This window comes from Pezoporus flaviventris, unplaced genomic scaffold (genome assembly GCF_033815535.1).
Source record: "Pezoporus flaviventris isolate CSIRO_AGI_PZ_B2104156 unplaced genomic scaffold, CSIRO_AGI_Pfla_v1 ptg000026l, whole genome shotgun sequence".
NCBI lineage: Eukaryota > Metazoa > Chordata > Aves > Psittaciformes > Psittacidae > Pezoporus > Pezoporus flaviventris.
This window is the reverse complement of record NW_026892574.1, coordinates 189,632-211,386: the sequence shown is the minus strand read 5'-3', so window position 1 is coordinate 211,386 and position 21,755 is coordinate 189,632. Positions and strand designations below refer to the sequence as shown.

The following is a 21,755-nucleotide window of genomic DNA, read 5'->3' as shown; positions in this document are numbered from 1 at the left end:
TGGGGGAACACGTGCACCGTGGCTGCCTGACCGCAACCTCTGGGCATGGGAGGAGCTCCATGATACTCAAGGGGGAGCATGGGGGGACACCCTCCTGCATCACTGACCAAGCGTTCCTTTGTTTTGCAGGTTGGGGGGCTGCAGTCAAGCCCACTGTCACGGAAGGTGAAGCGGACACTGCCCAGCCCACCACCCGAGGAGCCCCATGTGCCCCTGGCCAGCTCAGCCACCCCCCAGCTCTACCTGAGCAGCCTGGCACCCAAAGCCACCGCACCAGTCACCAAGGCCAGCCTGCTGAAGGAGCTGGACCGTGACCTGAGGCTGGTGGAGCACGAGGCCACCAAGCTGCGGAAGAAGCAGGCAGAGCTGGACGAGGAGGAGAAGGAGATCGACGCCAAGCTGAAGTACCTGGAGCTGGGCATCACCCAGCGCAAGGAATCGCTGCTGAAGGAGCGTGGAGGTGGGCGAGACCACCCTTACCTGCGCTGCGCCGGGGACCGCCGCGACTACCTGTCGGACAGCGAGCTGCACAGCCTGCGCCTCGCCGCCTATGACGGCACCGGCCTGCGCCCTGTGCCCGCCGGGCAGTACCCTGACTTTGCCGCTGCCTCCTACGGCGCCTACCCATACCCTGCCCCGCAGGGCCCCGCTGCTTTCCCGCCGCCACGCCTGCAGCATCCCCAGTACCCCGCAGCCAGCACCGCACAGGATGGCTTGCCAGCGGCCCCACTGCCTGCCTTCGCCTCGCCTGGTGCCTTCACAGCCCCCGGCGCTGCATACCCAGAGCTGGGCACTCCAGGCCAGCCGGGCTTCCAGCCCCAAAACCCCTACCAAGCCCCGAGCGCCTTTGCCGGAGCGGCCACCATGCCAGCGGCACAGCCTGCCCTCTTCCAGAGCCCAGCAGACGTAGCTGGTGCGCACCAGAAGCCACGGCAGACCTCTCTGGCTGACCTGGAACAGAAGATCCCCACCAACTACGAGGTCATTGGCGCAGCCACCACCTCCTCCGCCATTCCCGATGTCACCTTCAGCACCGCGCCAGCCAGCGGTAGCTATGAGCAGTACAAGGCACCAGAGGCCCGTCAGGCTGAGAGAGCCAGTGCAGCTCCAGGCCCCTCAGCAAGCTTCTCTTCAGAGTCCCTCTACACCAGCCTGGAGCAGAACATCCCCCGTAACTACGTGATGATCGAGGACATCAGCGAGCTCACCAAGGAGAGCCCAGCAGTGGAGGGGCAGAAAGCAGAGCCAACGGGCACAGGCACTGACAGCCGCCATGGCAGAGAGAAGAGCGAGCTGGGGGATGCCGAGAGCTCCAGCCGGCCCTGCTGCTACAGCAAAGCTGAGGAGGAGTCTGAGGAGGACATCTATGACCACCATGGCCACGACTATCGAGGGAAGAACAGCTACCATCGGGGCACGGAGACCAATGGCAGGGTGTCAGGTGGCTCTACCGGCTCATCCTACTACTATGGGGACAGTGAGTACCGGCACTCCTCAAGGGTGGACAAGCACGGCTCTGGTGCAGCTCTACCGAAACATTCATCCAAGAACCTGGCACCGGCCGTTGTCTCCTCAAAGCGCAGCAAGCACAGGAAGCAGGGCATGGAGCAGAAGATCTCCAAGTTCTCCCCCATCGAAGAAGCCAAAGACGTGGAGTCAGACCTGGCCTCCTATTCAGCGACAAGCTCAGTCGGCAGCAGCAACGTGGCCTCCAGGGCCAAGAAGTTGCAGGAGGAGATCACCTATGGCCTGAAGAAGAACGTCTATGAGCAGCAGAAGTACTACGGTGTCTCCAGCCGGGATCTGGTAGACGAGGAGGAGCGGGTCTATGCCGCCGGCAGAACCCGCTCCTCTGGCTATGGGGTGGAGAAGTCCTCTGGCAGGGAGGCAGGCAGCCGGAGCAAGTCCTATGAGCGGGAGGGCACAGAGCGCTCCCAGAAAGGTGGCTCCAAGCCCTCGTCCCTCAGCATGAGCCAGAGCCGTGGGCGGGCACCCATCCGCACACAGCCCTCAGAGGAGGAGAGCCCTGTCAGCCCCCTGGGGAAGGCGGTGGGGGCACCACGTGCTGCCGGGGGGCCCGGTCCCCAGTCAGCAGGGGACCCCTGCTCCCAGTTCTGCTCCAGCCACTCGTTGCCTGATGTACAAAAGCACATCAAAGACGTGCCAAGGAGTCACTCGTACAAGCATGAGGAGGGCTACGGCATGGATGATGCCCATTGCGTTGTCTCGGACAGCGAAGGTAACGGCTACCCGTGGTGACCACCCCAGAGCATGGCACTTCCCCGGGGCATGCCCGTCCGCTCGTACGCAGAGACACTTTCACCGCCTCAGTTTGCTTGACATGTGCCTTCCTCCCCTTGCCCTGGGTGTTCGGTGTTAGCCGGTCCCACCGGTCCCACACCGTGCCCTGCCGTGCCGCGTCCCATCCCCACCGGCAACGGGCTGTCCCCTGCGCGCGTGCCCGCTGCTTGCCTCTCCCTCATCATTGCATGGCTTCCACCCGGGCAGCCTTGACCGAGACATTGACTGTGGTTTGTTTTTGGTTTCTGAAGCCTATCATTTGGGTCAGGAGGAGACAGACTGGTTTGATAAGCCCAGGGAGGCACGCGCGGAGCGGGTCAGGCACTACGGTGGCCACTCTTCCTCGCAGAAGAGACCCCCCGTTAAGCACACCTACCATGACTACGACGAGCCCCTCGACGAGGACCCATGGCAGCACGATGACTACCCCCAGCACCGCGAGCACCGGCACCACAGGGAGTACGATCGCCATGCTGGCAGCTCCCGGCACGCCGGCGATGAGCCCCCGCGCCGCTCGGCCAAGCAGCACCCACGAGAGCCCAGCCGCCACGAGCCCCGAGGCCACGGGCCACCGGCTGCCACCAAGAAGGCGCAGCAGCCTGAGCCCCGTGCGCCCGCACCCTACGGCCCCAGCTCTGCTGAGTACACCCCATCGTCCCGCCCTACTGCTCACCACCACGGCGCTGAGACCCCCAAGGCGCAGAAGCCTCCCCAGCCACACGGGCCGGCCACCCCAGCGCCGAAGCAGGAGCCCCTCACACACACGCAGCAGCCGGCGAGCAGACAGCAGCAGGCAGGGCAGCAGGCAGCACGGCAGCAGCCGGCGGCAAGGCAGGCTGCCCAGCCCACGGGCTCAGCGCAGCCTGAGGCGAGGGGCAGGACGCAGGGACCCCCATCGGCCCGGCCACCGCAGCAGCAGCAGCAGCCAGGGCCAGCGCAGGCCGCAGGGAAGGCACCGGCCACAGTCCATGCACAGCCAGGAGGGCACCCAGCGCCGGCGGTAAGTACTGGCTCAGCTGTGTCCTGGCCACGCAGCATTGCCATGGGCAAGGGCTGGCAGGGGTTTAGGAATGGGAGCCATGGGGCAAGATGTATTCTACCCATGTGCCCACCATAGCCACCCTGAGTGCCACAGGAGCAGCAGTCCCTTTGAAGGGACCCAGGAGGGGCCATCCCCATGCCTTAGATCCCTTGCTGCCTCTTTTGGGGCTGTGGAGCAGTGTTTGGGGTTTTTGGTGTCGCCTCCCTGCCCATGCCACCCCTAGAGGATGCTCTCTAAGAGTTATTTTCCCTGTTCCAGCCAAAACCGGAGCAGACGGATGCACCCAAACCTGCAGCAAAAGTGCCACAGCAGCCGGGGAGAGCGCCCACATCACAGCCTCTGGGAGCAGCAGGTCAGTAGGTCTGGCAGCACACTGCCATTCACCCCCACACTGGCTGCCTGGCACCCCTGCGGCTCAGCCGAGCTCCCATGGCCATCCCCTGCTAATGGTGGCTTCATTTGTCCCCTAGCAGATGTCAAGGCCGGTCCAAGGGCACCCGGGCCGCGTGGTCCTGCCGGCACAGCCATGGGGCAGCCCGGGGCGGAAGGAGAGAGTGTCTTCTCCAAAATCCTGCCAGGGGGGGCAGCGGAACAGGCAGGCAAATTGACTGAAGGTGAGGGCTGCACCAGGGGATGGGGATGGCACGGTGGTGCTCTCCTGCACCAACACTCAGTCGGGCACCTTGGGGGTGGCCACGGTGCTCCTGCGGTTTGGGATCTGGTGAGGTGGGGACCAGGGTGTCTGCGCCATGCTGACACCTCTCCTGCCTTCCCCACAGCGGTGTCAGCTTTTGGCAAGAAGTTCACTTCGTTCTGGTGAGAGAACGGCACAAGGTGAGTGCAGCCGCGCCGGGCGCTGTGCCACAAGCTCTCGATGCCCTGGCCAGGCCTGACGCCCTGCTGTTCCCTCCTGCTGCAGGAGTTTGGGAAGCGAGTGGAGATCGAGTCGTTGCAGTGGAAAAACCTATGAAGAAGCCACTGAATTCAGCACACGGCGCCAGACTCTGAGTATAACAGTGAGTGTCCGGGGCAGCTGCACACAAGTTCCCTCCATTGCACCGGTCCCCTCCTCCATGCCATCCCTGGGGTTCCCATGGCACCGCTGTCCCCACTGGCACGTGCCAAGTCGTGCCTCCAGGGTGAGGAGGACATGGTGCAGCCCTGTCCTCTTCACACTGAGCCACTCATTCCCATCTTCATCCCCAAGTGCCGGCCCCAAGCTCAGGCGTGGGGTTTGGCCTTGTTCCCCAGTCTCAGCAGTGCCATGTGAGCCGATGCCACGTGGATGCTGGTGCAGACCCTGGGTTTGTGGGGAAGGTTTGGGCAGCCTGAGCTCTGCTCCGGGAGCCCGTCCAGCATGGGGGTGGCAGCAGCTGCTCTGCCAGCAGCGCCACTTGGCTTGCCAAGGCCCATGTGATAGGGTCCCTTCCGCGGGGACATCGCTGCTCGTGCCAACGCCTCTCTCTGTGTCTCTTGCAAGCTTTTGAAAGCAGGGCAATCCCTGGATGCTGGACCAAACGGCGGCCAAACGGGGCCCCAGCGGACGCCCTGGGGCAGGTGCCCCCCACGCCTGGCGAGCAGCTCCGGTGCGCACACGGCAAAGCCCCAGCAGCCGCCCCAAGGGGACAGGCCTGATCCGGAGCATCGGGTCAGGCCCCGTAGGTGGGCCGTGGCCCTTTCTCAAGATTATACACAGAGTTGCTCCCTCCAAACTCCAGCTCTGGCCTCTTCATAGGTTTTTCCCCTTCTGAGGGCTGGGTGCCATGTGCGCCGTTCCTCCTTCCTGACCCCGTCCGCCCCACCAGGGTGTCCCCGCGGCCCCTGCACTGTGGCCCGCTCCTGGCCCCACCGGGGAGCCCCCGGAGCGCGTCAGCTAGGACCTAACACTGTTTCACTACTGAAATACGAGGCCATAGGACTCTGACAGGTGGCACGGCCGGCCTTTGCTGCCGCAGCCGCCAGCTGGGCACATGTCCCGGCACTCAGTGCCGCCCCGAAGCCATTGGAAGCATTGAAAGGGCCGCGCTTGCCCTTGCCACACAGCCAGCGCGCCCACCGCCGGGCACCCCTTTTCTTTCAAGAACAGCCTTAATCATCCCACTTTGATTTCTGTGTATACCTCATCCACACTGGGGAGGGCACGGGGCGTCGTTGGGGAGGGATCCTTTCTTTTCTCAGTTTCTTTTGAGTTCTTTTGGTTTTGGTTTTGGTTTTGTTTTCTAAACTTTATACCAAATCCTCTTCCCTCTTTGCTTTGTGCGATGAGTTAGCACACGGGCTGTCGTCTGTAGAAGCAATAGAGTGCAGGAGGCTACAAAAGAGCACAAATCCCGTGGAACAAGATCAGGAGAGCTTTGCCTCCGGCAGTATCTTCCTCTTACTGTGCAATCCAAGTCCTTCTCAAGCCATTTCGTGGGGACAGCCAGTGCGGCGGCCGGTGGCCAAAGCCCACTCGCCCTGCCAGGAGGGGGTTACTTGGGGATGGGGAGCAGCTGGCAGGCAAGGAGGAGGCTTGCCCACGCCCCGCTGCCTCCCCATGCCGGCAGCACCCGCCAGTGCCCCCGCTCACCCGCCTGATGTTCTATGCAACGAAATAACACGACTCCAGAACAAGACCTGTGAATAGCTAATCGGTTTAATGTCGCGCCTAAAGGGTTTCATCGCAAAGCGTGCCGCCGAGCGACCCAAGAACTTACTCTTTACCAACCACCCGTGCGTATGAATTCGTGGCATGTTCGACCCACGGAGGGCCACTTTGCCAAAGGGCAGCCCTAGCGCCCGTGACCGTCTGTCCCGTCGTAGAGCATGGCTTGCTACTTCTCTGCACGGTTCCACCCGCCTTTCAGTGCTTGCTGTTCTTTGCCTGGACTTTTCTTTTTCTCTTTTCCATCAGTCCATCGCTGTACTGAAAGCTCTTTGCAGATTTATGCACTTGTTATCAAGGGCCCAGTTCCCGAGGGATGCCCACGCTCTGCGGCAGGTCCCTTGTGGCGGCTCTGCCTGCCCCAAGGCTGGGGAAGAGGCCAGCAGCTGTGGGACCAGAGGGAGCGTGGAGTTCTCGTGGGGGGAACGGAGGACAGCCCTACCCTTGCGAGCACCCATTGATGACAAGTGGGTTCCTCCTCCGGGCCCCGCTGCCCCTCGCGCTGTAAATACTTGTACAGTGTGTAAACTGCCCGCGGGACTGAGACCCCCGCCGAGGCCCGTTCTGCCGCCCGAGCACACCCGCCACCTCGCCTTGGTGTCCGCCGGGACTGGGGGCACGTGTCCCACCCCGCCGGGCCGCCAGGCTGCAGTCTGCTGGCCGGCGCGGGGGGACGGAGGGTGCGAAGGGCCGGGCGCCGTTGGCAGCAGTAGGCGCGATGCCGGGTGCGCTCCCTCTGAACATTGTGACGGTGTGCGTGTCTGCTGTGCTCTGTGCCACCCGTAGTGACCCCGTTCCGTGCCGTACCGTGCTGTACCGTGCCGTGCCGCCCCGCCGCTGTGTCGTGACTCCCTCCCAGAAGCTGCCCCCTCACCAGGTGTTTCTGTGGGAACAGAATAAAAAGGACTTGACACAAACCACCGACTGGCCCCGATTCCTGCCTGCGGAGGGGGGGGGGGGGGGCCGGGACATCGGCAGGGCTGGGAGTGCGGGTCTGGCCGGTGCCCAGCACCGGCGGGATGGGGGTCCCGGTGGGGCCCGATCTCCTCAGCCTGCATCCAGAGCGACACTCAGCGCTGCAGCCGCCTGCCGGGGGTACCGCTCCGGGGCGGCCCAGAGGCCCGCGGTGAACGAGTGCCCCCGGCCGGCAGCGGCCCCGAACCCCGCACCTCCTGCGGCAGCGGTGGCGGCGCCGCGCGTGCCCACCAGGGGTCGCCTCAACGCGGGACGTTGGGCCAGCGCCGCAGCCAATAGGAGGCGCCGCAGTCCGCAGGCCCCTCCTCTCTATCCCGGAAGTGCTGGCCCTGGCCACGCCCCCGCTCTACCGCCGCGACATGGAGTCACCGGTGAGGGGCTGCGGGGGGGGGGGGACGGGACGGGGGGCGCGTGACGTCACTGCGCGGGACCTCGGCGGCCCAGCTCCCGCCAGGGCTGCACCCCGGTACCTGCCCGCGGTGCCCCGGGTCCAGCCTGGCTCTGCTCGCCGGGGCTGCCCAGCACCGCAGTCACCGCCCCTCCACCCTCGTACACCCTCCGTGCCCTAGTGAGTGCCCCCAGTGCCGTCCTCATCCCCCCGTGTACCCCAGGACCTTCCTAATCCCCCGTGCACCCTCCTGCACCCCACCATGCCCTGGTCCTCGCCGCCCTGCACCGTGTCCCCCAGCCACCCTGTGGCTGTCCCACAGATGCCCCTGATCCCGGAGGAGATGGTGGAGCTGTACCGGGAGCTGAGCGGGCACCCGGGGCTCAGCACCGCCAGCCTCGGCCCTGATGTCACCACCCAGTACGGGGGCAAGCACTGCAGCCTCAGCACCGGTACGGGGGTGAGGTGGGGGTCCGGGGGGTCCCTGCCTGCCTGGCGGGGCTGCGGCCGGTGAGCTCACCCCACTTCTCGTAGAGTGGTTGCAGCGGGACCTGGAGCGGGCTGAGAACATCAGGTTCTGCCGCCAGTACCTCATCTTCCACGACGGGGCCTCCATCGTCTACTCGGGACCCACCAGCACCTGCTCTGAGATCAAGGGCGAGTGAGTCTCGTCCTATCCCCCCCTTTGCTGGCATCCCCTCGGGGTGCTGATGGCAGGGGGCTGATGGGCACCCATACACCCACAGGCTGCTGAGCCAGGTGTCCCCCAGCGGGGCCCTGAAGGCTGTTCTGCGCAAGGTCTCCAACAAGGAGAAGAAGGAGAAGCAGTTCCTGGAGGTGAGAGGGGGATCGGGGCCGGCCTGGGTACTCCGTGGGCTTGGGGATGGATCCACACTGAAGCCTGGGGCTGTTGCGTATCTCTGCCCCCAGGTCTGGGATCAGAACCGCAAGGTGAAGAGCATCGACCTGACGACGCTGGACAAGCACGGCAGCGTCTATGATGATGGTGAGGGTCTGGGGGATGTGGAGTATGGGGGGACGGGGTGACTGGTGCCTGACCCACCTCTGCAGATGAGTTTGGCTGCCTGGCCTGGTCACACTCGGAGACCCACCTGCTCTACGTGGCGGAGAAGAAGCGTCCCAAGGCTGAGTCCTTCTTCCAGAGAAAAGAGCTGCATGTCTCAGATGAGGACATGGAGCAGCCAAAGAAGGAGGATGAACCTCTCAAGGTGGGGTCCCCCCACTCTGATGCAGACTTTGACGAGTGGGATGACGATGGGGCTGACGGGGCTGTGCGCAGGGTGAGCAGTTCGTGTACCACGAGGACTGGGGGGAAACACTGAGCACCCGCAGCGTGCCCGTCCTCTGCGTCCTGGACATTGAGGGCAGCAGCATCTCAGTGCTGGAGGGCATCCCGGATCACCTCTCCCCTGGCCAGGTCAGGATGGGGAACGCACAGAAAGGGAGGTTTTGGGGGCCATTGGCAGTGCAAGCTGCTTATTCTCCTCTCCCCACAGGCTTTCTGGTGTCCAGGTGATACCGGTGTGGTGTTCGTGGGCTGGTGGCACGAGCCCTTCCGCCTGGGGCTGCGACACTGCACCAACCGCCGGTGAGTCCCTACAGGGCACCCTGCCCCACAGCCAGGCCCCCCAGCCCCATGGTGACACCCATCTCTGCCGGCAGGTCAGCGCTATTCTACGTGGACCTGACGGGCGGGAGTTGCGGTGAGCAGCGCGTACCCCAGTTCCGCAGGTGCCCCGGCTCCGAGCAGTGCCTCACCGTGTCTTCATGCCCATGCAGAGCTGCTCTCCGAGGACACCAAGGCTGTGTGGTCCCCGCGGCTCAGCCCGGATCACTGCCGCATCGTCTACCTGGAAAACGATGCCATGGGCCCCCACCAGCAGTGCAGCCGGCTCCGCATGGTGAGCAGCACCAGTGGGACACTGGTATGGTGCCCGTGCTGCAGGGGGGGCTGGCAGCAGGGCAGTGTGACCCCCTCCTAAAGCTCTAGTGGGGACAACACCCGCCCTGTGCTGTGCCTCCTGCAGTACGACTGGTACACCGAAGAGACCAGCACAGTGCTGGAGGTGGTGCCGCGGCAAGTGTGGGGTGAGTGCAGCCCTGAGGGTGTTTAGGGGGGTCACAGAACGGTGCTGAGCACCACCGCTCTCATTGCAGGTGCTTTCCCGGGTATCTACAATGTGCTGCCAGGGCTGTGCTGGGCAGCCGACAGCCGCAGGATCGTGCTGGATACGGTCCAGCGCAGTCAGCAGGTGAGGGCTGCCATGCTGGGACGGCACTGCGGGGCACAGGGCAGCTGAGACACGTCAGGGCTCTGTTGGACTCTGCCCTCGTGCCCCTAGGACGTGTTTGTGGTGGACACGGTGACGGGTGCCACAACCTCACTGACTGCTGGTGAGTGGGGGGCCAGCAGCACCATCCCAGTGCTGGGGCAGGGTAGGTGGTCACGTCTGCAGGTCCGATCCCCTCTCCTCCCCAGATGCCCCCCAGGGATGCTGGTCTGTCCTCACCATTGACCGGAACATCTTGGTGGCCAGCTTCTCCACCCCTAGCTGCCCCCCAGCACTGGTAAGGTGATGTCCCCCTCCCTCCTCAGTGCCCACCAGCCCCTCAGTGCTGACGCTCACCTTCTCCCATGCAGAAAGTGGCCATGCTGCCCGAGGCTGGCCAGGAGGCGCAGGTACGGTGGGTCTGCCTGCAGGACGCACCCCCTGTGCCCAGTATCAGCTGGGGCATCCGCACCTTGCAGCCCCCGCCAGAGCAGGAGAACCCCCAGTATGGTGAGTGCTGTGGGGCCAGGCTGGGCTTCACCACCCACCCCGAACCCTGCCACCCCTCACCCTGCCTCCACAGCGGGCCTGGACTTCGATGCCATCTTCCTGCGCCCAAGCGAGGGCCCTGCTGCTCAGAAACCGCCCCTGGTTGTGATGCCCCATGGTAAGAGCTTGCCCCTGCCCGGCTCTGGCCCCTGCCCTGGCCACACAGTGTCACCCCCACCTTTACCTTTGCCTTTTGCAGGGGGTCCCCACTCTGTCTTCACAGCTGGGTGGATGCTGTACCCGGCGGCACTGTGCCGCATGGGCTTTGCTGTGCTACTGGGTGAGTGACACAAGGGCTCTGGGGCACTGCTGGGTGTCACAGCGCCCACGGTGTGCCCAGGACAGGGGGAGGAAAGGCTCTGATGCTGCCCCGTTCCCACCCCAGTGAATTACCGTGGCTCACTGGGCTTTGGCCAGGACAGTGTGGCCTCGCTGCCAGGCAACGTGGGCACGCAGGATGTACGTGATGTGCAGGTATGGCCCTGACAATAGAGTCCTGCAGCCCCCTGAGCTCCCAGGGTGCCCCGAGGAGGGGAAGCAGATCTTCCTGCCTCACGGGTATCCCCCGCGATGGCAGCTCTGTGTGGAGCGGGTGCTGCAGGAGGAGGCGCTGAATGCCAGCCGGGTGGCACTAGTGGGTGGCTCACATGGAGGCTTCCTGGCGTGCCACCTCCTGGGCCAGTTCCCCGACACGTACCACGCCTGCGTGGTCCGCAACCCCGTGGTGAACATTGCCTCCATGGTGGGCACCACCGACATCCCTGACTGGTGAGTACCAACGCCCTCACCTGCCTGCACCCCAGCCCTGCGTGCATCCCCGTCCCTCTCACCCACAGGTGCCTGACGGAGACGGGGCTGCCCTATGCACCCGATGCACTCCCAGACCCAGCCCAGTGGACGGAGATGCTGCACAAGTCCCCCGTGCGCTACGTGAACCAGGTACATCACCATCCCTGTCCCCATCCCCGGCAGCAGAGCCGGTGCTGAGGCTGTGCCGATCCCACAGGTCCGTGCCCCCGTGCTGCTGCTGCTTGGAGAGGACGACCGGCGTGTGCCCCCCAGGCAGGGGCTGGAGTATTACCGTGCCCTCAAGGCCCGGGGTGTCCCCACACGGTGAGTGGGGTGCAGGGTGCCTGCAGTGGGGTGTAGGCGCAGCACTAACCCCCCTCTCCCCTGCAGGCTGCTCTGGTACCCAGGGAACAGCCACGCATTGGCGGGCGTTGAGGCCGAAGCTGACGGCTTCATGAACATAGCGCTGTGGCTGTCCAAGCACCTTCGGTGCTAACAGCCACCACCACGTTGCCCCCCTCACCCCAATAAACGGTGTAGCTCAGCAGCCCGGTGTCTGTGATGGTGGTGGTGTTGGTGTTACCTCTGCTTCCAGTGCCCTGGGAGCTCAGAGCCACTGGGCCTTTGTCCAGGGCAGGTCAGTGGTGTGACACAACACAGGGTGAACCCTGCCTGGGCACGGCTGCCACCTGCCGTGCCCCTCGCTCCAGGCTGTTGCACACACCCTGGCAGCCTGCCCCGGCCGAGCGGCCGGCACCAGCAGCACGGCACGGCACAGCACAGTCCCATGGCCTCCAGGACCCAGCAGGGCACAGAGGTGGGCAAAGGGAGCTCAGGAGGGGCTGCACGAGAGGGCACAGCCCTGATTCGGGAGGGTGGTCATGGGCAGAGGGGTGAGCTCTGCCCCTTCCCCGGCCAGGCTGCCCGCAGCCCCACCGCCTGCTACCGGGAGCTGAGCCAGTTCCCAGCTGTCACGGGCGCCGCGCTCGGGGCCGCCACAGGGGCACAGAGCTTCCAGCTCTACACCGGTGAGTCATGGGCTCGGTGCCCTGGTGCTGTGGGCAGGTGGGCCTGGCACGGTGCGGTGCGGTGGGTGCTGACGGTACCGCCCCGCAGAGTGCAGTCGCCCCGACCTGCCCCGCCGACGGCTTCTGCGGTTCAGCCGCCATTACAGCCTGCACCGCACCGGCAATGGTGGCCTCACTGTCAGCCGGGCAGCGCTCAGCGCCGAGATCAACAACCAGTACGGCACACGCAGGCTGCTGGATGGGGCAGTGAGGCTGGTGCTGTGGCATGGCCTGTGCCCACTGCAGCCTCCTTCCCTCCCACCCTCAGGCTCCTGAGCCGGGACTCACCCACCGGGCAGCACCGCGCCGTGCTCAGCCGCTGCCCACGGCAGGGCCATGAGCTGCTAGAGGTAACAGGGTTGCCCCAGTCACAGCAGCTTCAGGCTCAACGGGGTGGCTACAGTGTCAGCGGGGGGCAGTGGGTGCTACGGTTCTGGTGTGCTGGTGCTGACCCCCATCCCCTCAGGTGTGGGGCAGCAGTGGGCGCAGCCATAGCGTGGACCTCACAGCGCTGGGGAAGCATGGGGAGGTCTACACAGAGGGTAGGGCCCCTTCCCCACAACCCTGCCCACAACACAGGCGAGGGTGGCATGGCCAGTGGCCTCTGCCTGCCTGGTACCCAGCTGTGCCTGTGCCAGGCTGGTCTTTGGCACCCTCTTACTGTGCCAGGGCCCTTTGCCTGCCTGGCCTGGTCCCACTCGGAGACACGGCTGCTCTATGTGGCCGAGAAAAGCCGACCCAAGCGATGGGCACCCTGCGCCTGGGATGTGCCAGGAGCAGCCAGGCCGGCGGAGGAGGTCGAGGATGAGGAGGTGGGTGCTGTGTACCCCATGAGTACACTGTGTATGCCATAGGCATGCCGTGTACCCGATGAGAATGCCGTGCACCTTGTGAGCGTGCCGTGCATGCTGTGAGCATGGCACATGCCCCACTAGCACTCTGTGAACCCCACGAACGTGCCATGCACCTCATAAGAGTGGTGTGCACCCCATGACCATGGTATGCACCCTGTGAGTGTGCCATGCATGCTGTGAGCATCCCCATGCCTCGTCAGCATCACACATACCCTATGAGCATGCTATGCACCCCACAAGCATGCCATGCTGAGCTCCATGTCTGGGGCTGCCAACCATGGGACTGGGGGGTCTTTGCCACAGGACAAGGAGCAGTTTGTGTACCACGAGGACTGGGGGGAGGCACTGAGCACCCGCAGCATGCCTGTCCTCTGCGCCCTGGACCTGGAGAGCAGCAGCCTCTCGGTGCTGGAGGGCGTCCCAGAGCACCTCTCCCCTGGCCAGGTCAGGACAGGGTGCAGGGAGAGCCCTGGGGGAAGCATCCTGGGGCTGTGGGACAAGCCTGGCTGTCACACAGGCCCTGTGGTCCCCGGGTGACCGTGGTGTGGTGTTCGTGGGCTGGTGGCACGAGCCCTTCCGCCTGGGGCTGAACGCCTGCTCTAACAGGAGGTGGGTCCCCCCATGCTCCCAGCGCCAGGCTGGGATGCCCACGCTGTGCTGGCACAGTGGGGCTCAGCATGGTCATGGGGCTCCATCCTGACACACGCCTCCTCTTCAGGTCAGGGATTTTCTACTTGGACCTGAGCAGCAGGAGCTGCGGTGAGCACCGGGGCCGCAGAGGGGGTCCCTGTGTCCCTGAGGTGCTGACCTCCTGCCTCGCACAGAACTGCTGTCAGCCGAGCACAGAGCTGCCTTCTCCCCACGGCTGAGCCCCGACGGCCGGCGCCTGCTCTACCTGGAGGGTGGTGTGGGGGGACCGCATCGGCAGTGCCTGTGCCTGCGCATGGTGAGCATGGCGGCGCAGTACCGAGCCTGGGCATCACAGCCCCTCACGGTGCCCCCATGCCTTGGTTTCGCTGGTGGGGGACTGTCCATAAGAAGGACGTGGGGCTGTTGAAGCCACGAGGGATGATCAGGGGACTGGAGCACCTCCCGTATGAAGATAGGCTGAGAAAGTTGGGGCTGTTCAGCCTGGAGAAGAGAAGGCTGCGTGGAGACCTCATAGCAGCCTTCCAGTATCTGAAGGGGGCCTATAGGGATGCTGGGGAGGGACTCTTCATTAGGGACTGTAGTGACAGGACAAGGGGTGATGGGTTTAACCTTAAGTAGGGGAAGTCCACGTTAGATATAAGGAAGAAGTTCTTTACTGTTAGGATGGTGAGGCACTGAACAGGTTGCCCAGGGAGGTTGTGAATGCTCCATCCCTGGCAGTGTTCAAGGCCAGGTTGGACGGAGTCTTGGGTGACATGGTTTATAGTGTGAGGTGTCCCTGCCCATGGCAGGGGGGGGGTGGAATTGGATGATCTTAAGGTCCTTTCCAACCCTAACTATTCTGTGATTCTATCCCTGACTGCTGGCTCCCTGCAGCTCACCTGGCAGACGAGGCAGACACTGATGGTGCTCGATGTAGTGCAGGAGCCCACAGAGGGTGAGTGTTACACGGTGGGCAGGGCTGAGTGCTGCTGGGGGCTTGGACCCCCCACACTGGGTGGCCATGGCTCTGCTCACTAACACTCTGCCCTGCTTGCAGCCTTCGCCGGGCTGTTCACAGAGGTGCTGCCACTGCGGTGCTGGGCAGCCGACAGCCGGCGAGCCGTGCTGGGCACCCCGCAGCGCAGCCGCACTGTGAGCCCCAGGGACTGCAGGGATGGGGATGTGGTCCCTGCGCCCTGCAGTGATGCAGCTGCCTGTGCTCTGCCCCTCATAGGACCTGCTCCTGGTGGACACGGAGGCAGCCACCGTCACCAACCTGACGGCAGGTACGTGGCATTGGTTGCCCACAGTGCCCAGGTGAGTGTCTGCAAGCACTAATGTGATCTCTGTCCCTAGGGTCACCCGAAGGGTGCTGGGAGCTGCTCACCCTCCAGTGGGACCTGCTGGTAGCCACATGCTCAGCACCACACCACCCCCCTAGCCTGGTGAGCAGAGCCCTGGCACCACATGATGTGGCATGGCAAAGTGCGGTGGGGCTCCGTATGGTGTGGCATAGCATGGCATGACACAGCCAAGCACGGCCAGGCATAGCACAGCAAGGCATAGAATTACACAGCACAGCATTGCATGGCATGGCACATCACAGGCAGATCCTGAATGGCATTGCATGATGCAGCATGGCATGGCATGGCATAGCCAGATCCAGTCTAGCATAGCTATGCAAAGCCTTGGCATGACATGGCCCAGCTTTGCATGGCATAGTCAAACACAGTGTGGTGAAGCACAGCCAGCTACAGCATGGCATTGCAGAGCATGGTGTGGCGAGGAACAGCAAAGCTTGACATTGCATGCCAGGGCCAGGTACAGCATGGCACAGCCAAGGGCAGCACGGCGTGGCACAGAGCTGTATAACTAGGCATGACATAGCACATCTGTGCATGGAACAGGGCAGCACCAGAGCACTGGGCCTGCAGTGGGGGCTGTTACAGCTGCCCCCGTGCCGATGCCACCAACTGTGGTTCCCAGGTAGTGACGGCGCTGCCACCGGCGGGCCAGGAGCTGCCCCTTCGCTGGGTGCCGGTGGAGGACACCCCAATAGTGCCCGGTGTCACCTGGAAGACCCTGACGGTCCGGTCCCCCTGCAGTGGGCAGACCCCAGCTGTGCACAGTGAGGGCCCGGGGGTCCCTGATGTGCCTGGGTGCTGCCTGGGTGCCAGGGATACCCGGGATGGGAGGTACCAGGGTAGGGGTCCTGGGGTGGGGGGTTCTGAGCGGCACCCCTTCCCAGGCACCCAGGCTTTCGAGGCCCTGCTGCTGAGCCCACCAGACAGCATGGCACCGCACCCCCTCGTTGTGTGTCCCCATGGTGAGTGAGGGGACAGTGGGGACACCCTGGCAGTGTTGGTGGCACCTGGGTGACATCCCCACTGGCCCCAGGTGGCCCCCATGCTGTCTTCGATGCCCGCTGGCGCCCAGGCATGGCCGCGCTGTGCTGGCTGGGCTTTGCCGTGCTCCTGGGTGAGTGCTGGGGAGCCTGGGGATGTGGCCACTGCACTTCACTGGAGACACCACACCCATGGTCCCCATCTCCCCAGTGAACTACCGTGGCTCTCTGGGCTTTGGCCAGGCCAGCATCAGCTCCCTGCTGTCCCGAGTGGGTGAACAGGATGTGGCGGACACCCAGGTGAGGGGCACTGGGATGGAGGGGTGGAGGGTGCTGATGGAGGTGTGCTGCTGGTGGGGTCTGCTGGGAGGATGCTAATGGTGGGTGCCCATGGATGCAGCTGGCAGTGGAGCAGGCGCTGCACAGTGAGCCCCTGGACCCAAACCGCCTGGCCCTGCTGGCTGGTTCCCATGGAGCCTTCATCGCCCTCCACCTCCTCACCCGTGAGCCCAAGCGCTACCGAGCCTGCGCCCTGCGCAGCCCCGTTTCCAACCTGCCTGCACTGCTTGGGACCTCCGACATCCCCGACTGGTGAGTGTCACTCCCTGTGCCATGCCGTGCTCCCCCTGGTCCCCACAGCACCCACCTCACCAGCACACTGTGCCACAGGCGCTACACCTCCCTGGGGCTGCCCTACTCCTTCGAGCGGGTACCACGTGCCGAGGAGGTGGCCACCATGCTGCTGCGTTCCCCCATTGCCCAGGCGGCACAGGTAAGGCAGGGCAGGATGGGTGTGGAGGGCAGGGTGCAGGGTGCCAGGCACTCACCGCTGCATGTGCTGCAGGTGCAGACACCAGTGCTGCTGTGTGTGGGTGCGCGGGACCGACGTGTCAGCCCCACGCAGGCGCTGGAGCTCTACCGGGTGCTGCGGGCCAGGGGGGTGCCCGTGCGGTGAGTGGGGAATAGGGGGGTAGAGCAGGGAGGGAGCCCTGGTGTGCCGGCTGATCATCCCCCTCTATTCCATCCCATCCCACCCTGCAGGCTGTTGTGGTACCCGCAGGGTGGCCATGCACTAGCCGGCGTGGAGATGGAGGCCGATGTCTTCAAGAACTGCGCCCAGTGGCTCCTTCAGCACGTGGGGATGCCCTGATGGGACAGGACAGGAGAGCACAGCCCCCAGCACCTACGGTGACCCTGCCTCTGTGCCAGCCCCAAGGATGACCACTGGCCCTGGGGACCATGCCAGGACCAAAGAAGGATGAAGCAAGTGTAGCTGGAGGCAGGATAGGATGCAAGCTGGGGTTTGGTCTTAAATAAACATGAGAGACCCTATGCAGTGCTAATGGCCGTGGCCAAGGCTGTGCCTTTATTGCATGGTGGTGGCTGTGCCAGGCTGGGCCGAGCCGGCTCAGCCCATCTTCATCACCTTGTAGATCCAGTCAACGTAGAGCGACACACGGATGAAGAGGGCAGGCTGGTCAGTGCGGGCGCAGACACGGGATGGGGTGATCACCCCCTCCAGCACCCAGCAGTCGGCAGTGAGGCAAGCCAGTGGCCCCCCGTAATCCCCCTGTGGCACCCAGGCAGCAGCGTCACCCCGGTGCCAGCACCCTGGACTCCCCCAAGGCAGCACTCCGGGCCCAGCTCACCTCACAGGCCCCCACACCGGCGCGCAGCGGGGCTGTGCAGAGCTCGCTGTCCTTCACGCGTCCGCGCAGCGCTGCATTGCACTCACCATGGGCCAACACCGGCAGCCACGCCACGTTCAGCACACCACCATCCGCCGTGCCTGTGGGCAGGGGAGGCACCAGTGGGGGATGCCACGGCAGTGGGGACGGCACAGGCAGGGGGGTGCCATGGCACAGGGGTGGCACTGGCAGGCAGGTACCATGGCAGGGGGCACACAACATAGAAGGTAATGTTTGCAGGAGTGCCCTCACAGGGAGTACTGTGGGCAGGGAGTGAGCTGGAGGGTACTGTGGACAGGGATGATGTGGTGGGCAGGGGGCTGGCACAGGCAGGAAAATGCCACAGAAGGGAGATGCTGTAAGGAAGGGGATGTCATCAACTTTGGGATGCTGTCGGCAGGGGATGCCATTGCAGGGGAATAGCATAGGCAGGGGATGTCGGGCAGGGGATGCCGGGCAGGGGATGCCGGGGTTTCAGGGGCTGCCCATGGCAGGTACCTCTGGTCTCCCCCCAGCCGGCGATCTCGCAGATGGTGCCCGCGGGCACAATATAGCGCTCAGGTGGGAGGCAGATCAGGGCCACGCGCCTGTTCAGAGTTGCTGGACTGCAGCGAGAGGAACAGTGGGACGTAGTGGCAGCCTGGCCAGCCATGGGGTACCAGAGGGACTGGGGCAGCTCACCTCGCCAGCTTCAGCATCACCAGCTGGGATTCAGAGGGGCCGCAGACGATCCGTGTGATGGGGATTGTCTGCAGGTCTGGGTCTCCAGGGCCGGGGTCCTTGAAGAGAGTCCCCAGGTGCACCTCATAGCCCGTGAGGTCAGCATCACTGCAGGATGGGGATGTGAGGACATGGGGGGGGGTCCCATCACCCCACACCCCAGCCCCAGCCTTACCAGGAGGAGAAGCACTGTCGTGTGCTGATCACCCACTGTTCCTTCACCAGGGTTCCCCCACAGAAGTGCACACCGGCGCTGTGGGGATGGGGGTCAGCTCCAGGAGGACACTGGCTGCGTGGCAGGGAGCTGGGGAGCCACTCACCGGTTGCGGATGCTGACAGTCCAGGGCGAGTTGCCGGGCTGGCCACCAACAATGCGCCCTTTCAGCTGCAACCTCTCATCCCGCTGGCCACACTCCTTGAAAGCCACTATGTCTGCGGGCACGGTGGGTGTCAGATGGGGCCATGCCACCAGCACTTGCCCCATGGCAGTCACCCGGCACCTGTGGGCCCCAACCTGCATTCTCCAGGACAGAGGGCACTGTGCTGCCAGCTGTGGAGAGAAAGCACAGGGTGGCACTACAGCAGGGTCCAGCCATCCTGGGGGGACCAAAATCACCCTAGGGGGTGACCAGGGACACCCTTAGCGCTGCAGGGGTGCGGATAGGGGCTCACAGCAGGGCTTGATGGCACAATAGTCAAAAGGGGTGTGGGGGTCCATGGTGTAGCACCAGGGGCCATGGCTGTCATTATCGGGGTTGCGGCAGTAGTTCTCCTCCAGGTGTGCTTCAGGGTGGGTGAGAGGTGAGATCCTGCCACGAACAAGTAACTGTCACCATCACCATTCTGTTCCCCATATACCCATCTCCATCCCCAACCCTGTGTCCATCCCTGTCCCCACACACTGACCCCAGTGTGCTCCCTCGCATACTCACTGGGGCACGTGGGGTGTCTGGGCAGCCCACGGCTGGCAGGTGATGCCTTTTCGTGTCTTGCTGACATGACCGCGGTAGTGCTCGCCATGGCCATGGTAGCACTCTGGAGACAGGCAGGGAGGGCTGGCACCCACAGCAAGCACCCCACAAATGGGTGCCTGGGGTTGGCTCACCTTGGGCGCCCAGCTCATCAGGGCAGCGGCGGATGTGGAAGCAGAAGGCGATGCGGACAGTGGAGCGGGCAGTGAAGCACCATGGAGCCTCTGAGCCGTCAGGGTTGCGGCAGTAGTTCTCTTGCAGGTCCCTGGTGGAGGGGCTGCATGGGTGCCCCCCAACCGCACACCCGGGTGTGCTGCTCACAGCCACCCTCCCCAGGTGCATCCCCCCGACCCCCTTACTTGCAGGGGTACTTCTTGGGTGTGAAGTGGTGCTGGTGGGGCACCTGGGTGTCCCAGCGCTGACAGGGGATCCCTGACACGGTGATGTTCACCCGTCCCCGGTAGCCTTCGCCTTTGCCCCTGAAGCAGCTGGTGGTGACGTTGAGGGGCCGTGGGCGTTTCTCTGCTTGCATGGCCGGAGAGGAGCAGAGTGGCACAGTTAGGGTGCACCGGGACACCCGGCCCCAGCCGCACGGTGACATCAGCAGGCACGTACTGCACAGGCGGATGCGGCAGTACTCGCGCTCCCGCCCGGGGTCGATGGTGTAGCACCAGGGCCGTTCTGAGCTGTCAGGGTTGCGGCAGTAGTTGTCGTCCAGCCCCTTGTCAGGGTACCTGGTGCAGAGACAGGGAGCAGTGGTTGACGGTGGTCCCAGCGCCCCAGCACATGGCACAGCTGGGGCTGCATGCTGCCCAACACTGCGCACTGCCCGGAGCTGGTACTTGTGGGGATGGTAGGGGTGCTTGTGTGGGTGCTGCATGTCCCAGCGCTGGCACTCTGTCCCTGACTCGGTGTGGTCCACAGTGCCGCGGTAGTCCTCCCCATTGCAGGTCATGCAGACGGCTGCCAACAGCCAGGGGGCACTCAGTGAGGGGGACACAGGCCACAGGGAGTCCCTGTGATGCAGCACTCACCATCCTCACACTTCTTGATGCCGCAACTCTGGTGTCGGATGTTGGGGTCAACGGTGTAACACCACGGGCCCCGCTTGTCCCGGTCTGGATTGCGGCAGTAATTCTCCTCTAGACCATTGTGGGGTGACGGTAGGAACCTGCAGGCAGCAGAGGAGGTAGGAGGGCTGTGGGGAGACCCTTGCCCTGGGGTGGGCATAGCCCAATGCTATGCTACCCTGGGCAGTGCCACTGCACCTACATGGTCCCCATTGCCCCCATGCGGTCCCTATTGCCACCATGCTGTCCCCAGCCTACTCCCTCTTGCCCCAAGCTGCCTGGGGCCACTGGTGGGTGCTGTGGAGCAGCTGGGGACATGGAGGCACCTGTGGTCATGGGGTGTTGTGGCTTGCCAGGGCTGGCAGCGCAGACCCTTCTCCGTCACGGCCCGTGTGCCACGGTAACTGGAGCCATTGGCCACGATGCAGTCCCGCAGGAAGACTGGGGAAAGCAGAGCATACGAGCAGTGAGGAGCCCTGTGCCTGGTCTGTGATGTCCCCATGCTCACCCATGGCACCAGCCCACCTTTCTTCTGGTACAGGTCATAGTGGATGTTTTTCTGCAGCTGGATGTGGGGTGAGTTCTGGGTCCAGGGCAGCAGCTGGCACAGCTGGCTCTGCCGGTTGTGGTGGAAAGCCCTGGGAGGCACAGGGGGAGCTTGGCGTGGACCCATAAGGGGCAGGACCAAGGGGCACACATGTGGGCACCCAGCAAAGAGCACGGAGTGAGCCCTGTGTCATGACCCTCCCAGTCCCGCTCACCGGCAGGCCAGGCTGGTGGCACAGAGCCAGGCACACTGCTCCTCAGAGCCCTGCTCTGGCGGCGGCAGCGGTGGGTCTGCAGGCACTGCCAGCAGCTCGGTGGCTCGCAGGCGCTGGAAGTCATTGAGAGGGGAACGGTGGCCTGCAGAGGGTGGCAAGAACTTGGAGAGACAGCATGGACATACAGGCCCTGCTGAGCGCGGGGTCCAGCCCCACAGAGCAGGAGATCTCTGTCCTGTGGAGTGTGGGATCCCAGACCCACTCTGTCCTGTGGAGCGTGGGATCCTGCCCCGCAGGGCACAGGACCATGGACCCATGTCCCATGGAGCAGGAGGGTCCCTGCACAGCACCTGCTGCAGGCCTCTAGCTCCTGCTGTCCCCCTGTGCCGCAGGCCCGGGCAGTGTCCTGAAGGCTCCTATCCCGACCCCACGTCCTACCTAGGTCCCGCACTGCCCCACGCCCTCGGCCACCACGGGAGCCCCACAGCGCCCGGCCCGGGTCCCTACCTGAGGCCAGGGCCGCGGCCAGGGCGAGGACCCCCAGCACGGGCTGCATGGCGGCGTCCCCGCGCTGCGGCAGCGCCGGGGCGGCCCCGAGCAAATATTTGCCCGCGGGACCGGGGCCAGGCGGCGCCGGGGTCGGCCTTCGGCGGGAACGCACGTGGGCC

At 64.5% G+C, this 21,755-nt stretch overlaps 4 protein-coding genes across 9 annotated transcripts in view; 3 read left to right on the top strand and 1 right to left on the bottom strand.

Moving 5' to 3' along the window:
• Positions 1-6,907, top strand: part of BSN (bassoon presynaptic cytomatrix protein) — a 95,372-nt gene extending 88,465 nt beyond the window's left edge. Inside the window, exons 6-12 of the mRNA XM_061458239.1 lie at positions 130-2,239; positions 2,553-3,301; positions 3,602-3,695; positions 3,817-3,957; positions 4,123-4,177; positions 4,263-4,359; positions 4,824-6,907. Of these exons, the coding sequence (XP_061314223.1) occupies positions 130-2,239; positions 2,553-3,301; positions 3,602-3,695; positions 3,817-3,957; positions 4,123-4,163 (3,135 nt within the window). The 3' untranslated portion in view covers positions 4,164-4,177; positions 4,263-4,359; positions 4,824-6,907. The remainder of the gene's footprint in view (positions 1-129; positions 2,240-2,552; positions 3,302-3,601; positions 3,696-3,816; positions 3,958-4,122; positions 4,178-4,262; positions 4,360-4,823) is intronic.
• A 701-nt stretch (positions 6,908-7,608) lies between these two features.
• LOC133271827 (acylamino-acid-releasing enzyme-like) lies at positions 7,609-11,526 on the top strand. The gene is made up of 21 exons (XM_061458227.1): positions 7,609-7,802; positions 7,885-8,011; positions 8,097-8,187; positions 8,281-8,356; positions 8,422-8,579; positions 8,651-8,788; positions 8,868-8,959; positions 9,034-9,074; positions 9,151-9,272; positions 9,399-9,459; positions 9,529-9,623; positions 9,714-9,765; positions 9,851-9,939; positions 10,013-10,151; positions 10,225-10,308; positions 10,390-10,470; positions 10,576-10,664; positions 10,768-10,958; positions 11,027-11,129; positions 11,197-11,303; positions 11,370-11,526. The coding sequence occupies exons 1-21, from the start codon at positions 7,613-7,615 to the stop codon at positions 11,473-11,475; spliced, it is 2,232 nt and encodes a 743-aa protein (XP_061314211.1). The 5' UTR covers positions 7,609-7,612; the 3' UTR covers positions 11,476-11,526.
• A 14-nt stretch (positions 11,527-11,540) lies between these two features.
• Positions 11,541-17,173, top strand: APEH (acylaminoacyl-peptide hydrolase). The gene is given in 22 exon segments (XM_061458201.1): positions 11,541-11,616; positions 11,899-12,007; positions 12,315-12,396; positions 12,513-12,588; positions 12,716-12,858; positions 13,204-13,344; positions 13,418-13,509; positions 13,619-13,659; positions 13,725-13,846; positions 14,428-14,488; positions 14,591-14,685; positions 14,768-14,819; positions 14,890-14,978; positions 15,520-15,661; positions 15,782-15,859; positions 15,931-16,011; positions 16,089-16,262; positions 16,265-16,468; positions 16,547-16,649; positions 16,722-16,828; positions 16,919-17,071; positions 17,074-17,173. Coding segments are annotated over 22 exon segments (2,298 nt in total). The 3' UTR covers positions 17,151-17,173.
• Positions 17,047-21,719, bottom strand: MST1 (macrophage stimulating 1). 6 transcript variants are annotated; one of them, XM_061458230.1, is made up of 18 exons: positions 21,595-21,719; positions 21,088-21,229; positions 20,852-20,964; positions 20,653-20,767; positions 20,291-20,427; positions 20,099-20,219; positions 19,872-19,990; positions 19,616-19,781; positions 19,391-19,533; positions 19,218-19,320; positions 18,958-19,094; positions 18,800-18,835; positions 18,606-18,717; positions 18,461-18,538; positions 18,247-18,393; positions 18,064-18,170; positions 17,527-17,666; positions 17,047-17,447 (listed from the first exon to the last, which is right to left on the bottom strand). In XM_061458230.1, the coding sequence occupies exons 1-18, from the start codon at positions 21,641-21,643 to the stop codon at positions 17,286-17,288; spliced, it is 2,127 nt and encodes a 708-aa protein (XP_061314214.1). In that variant the 5' UTR covers positions 21,644-21,719; the 3' UTR covers positions 17,047-17,285. The 6 variants fall into 6 exon arrangements, with proteins under 6 accessions (XP_061314214.1, XP_061314215.1, XP_061314212.1 ...); XM_061458231.1 differs by having other exon boundaries at positions 19,616-19,778; XM_061458232.1 differs by having other exon boundaries at positions 17,206-17,447; positions 19,391-19,521.
• Between the last annotated feature and the right edge of the window lie 36 nt (positions 21,720-21,755).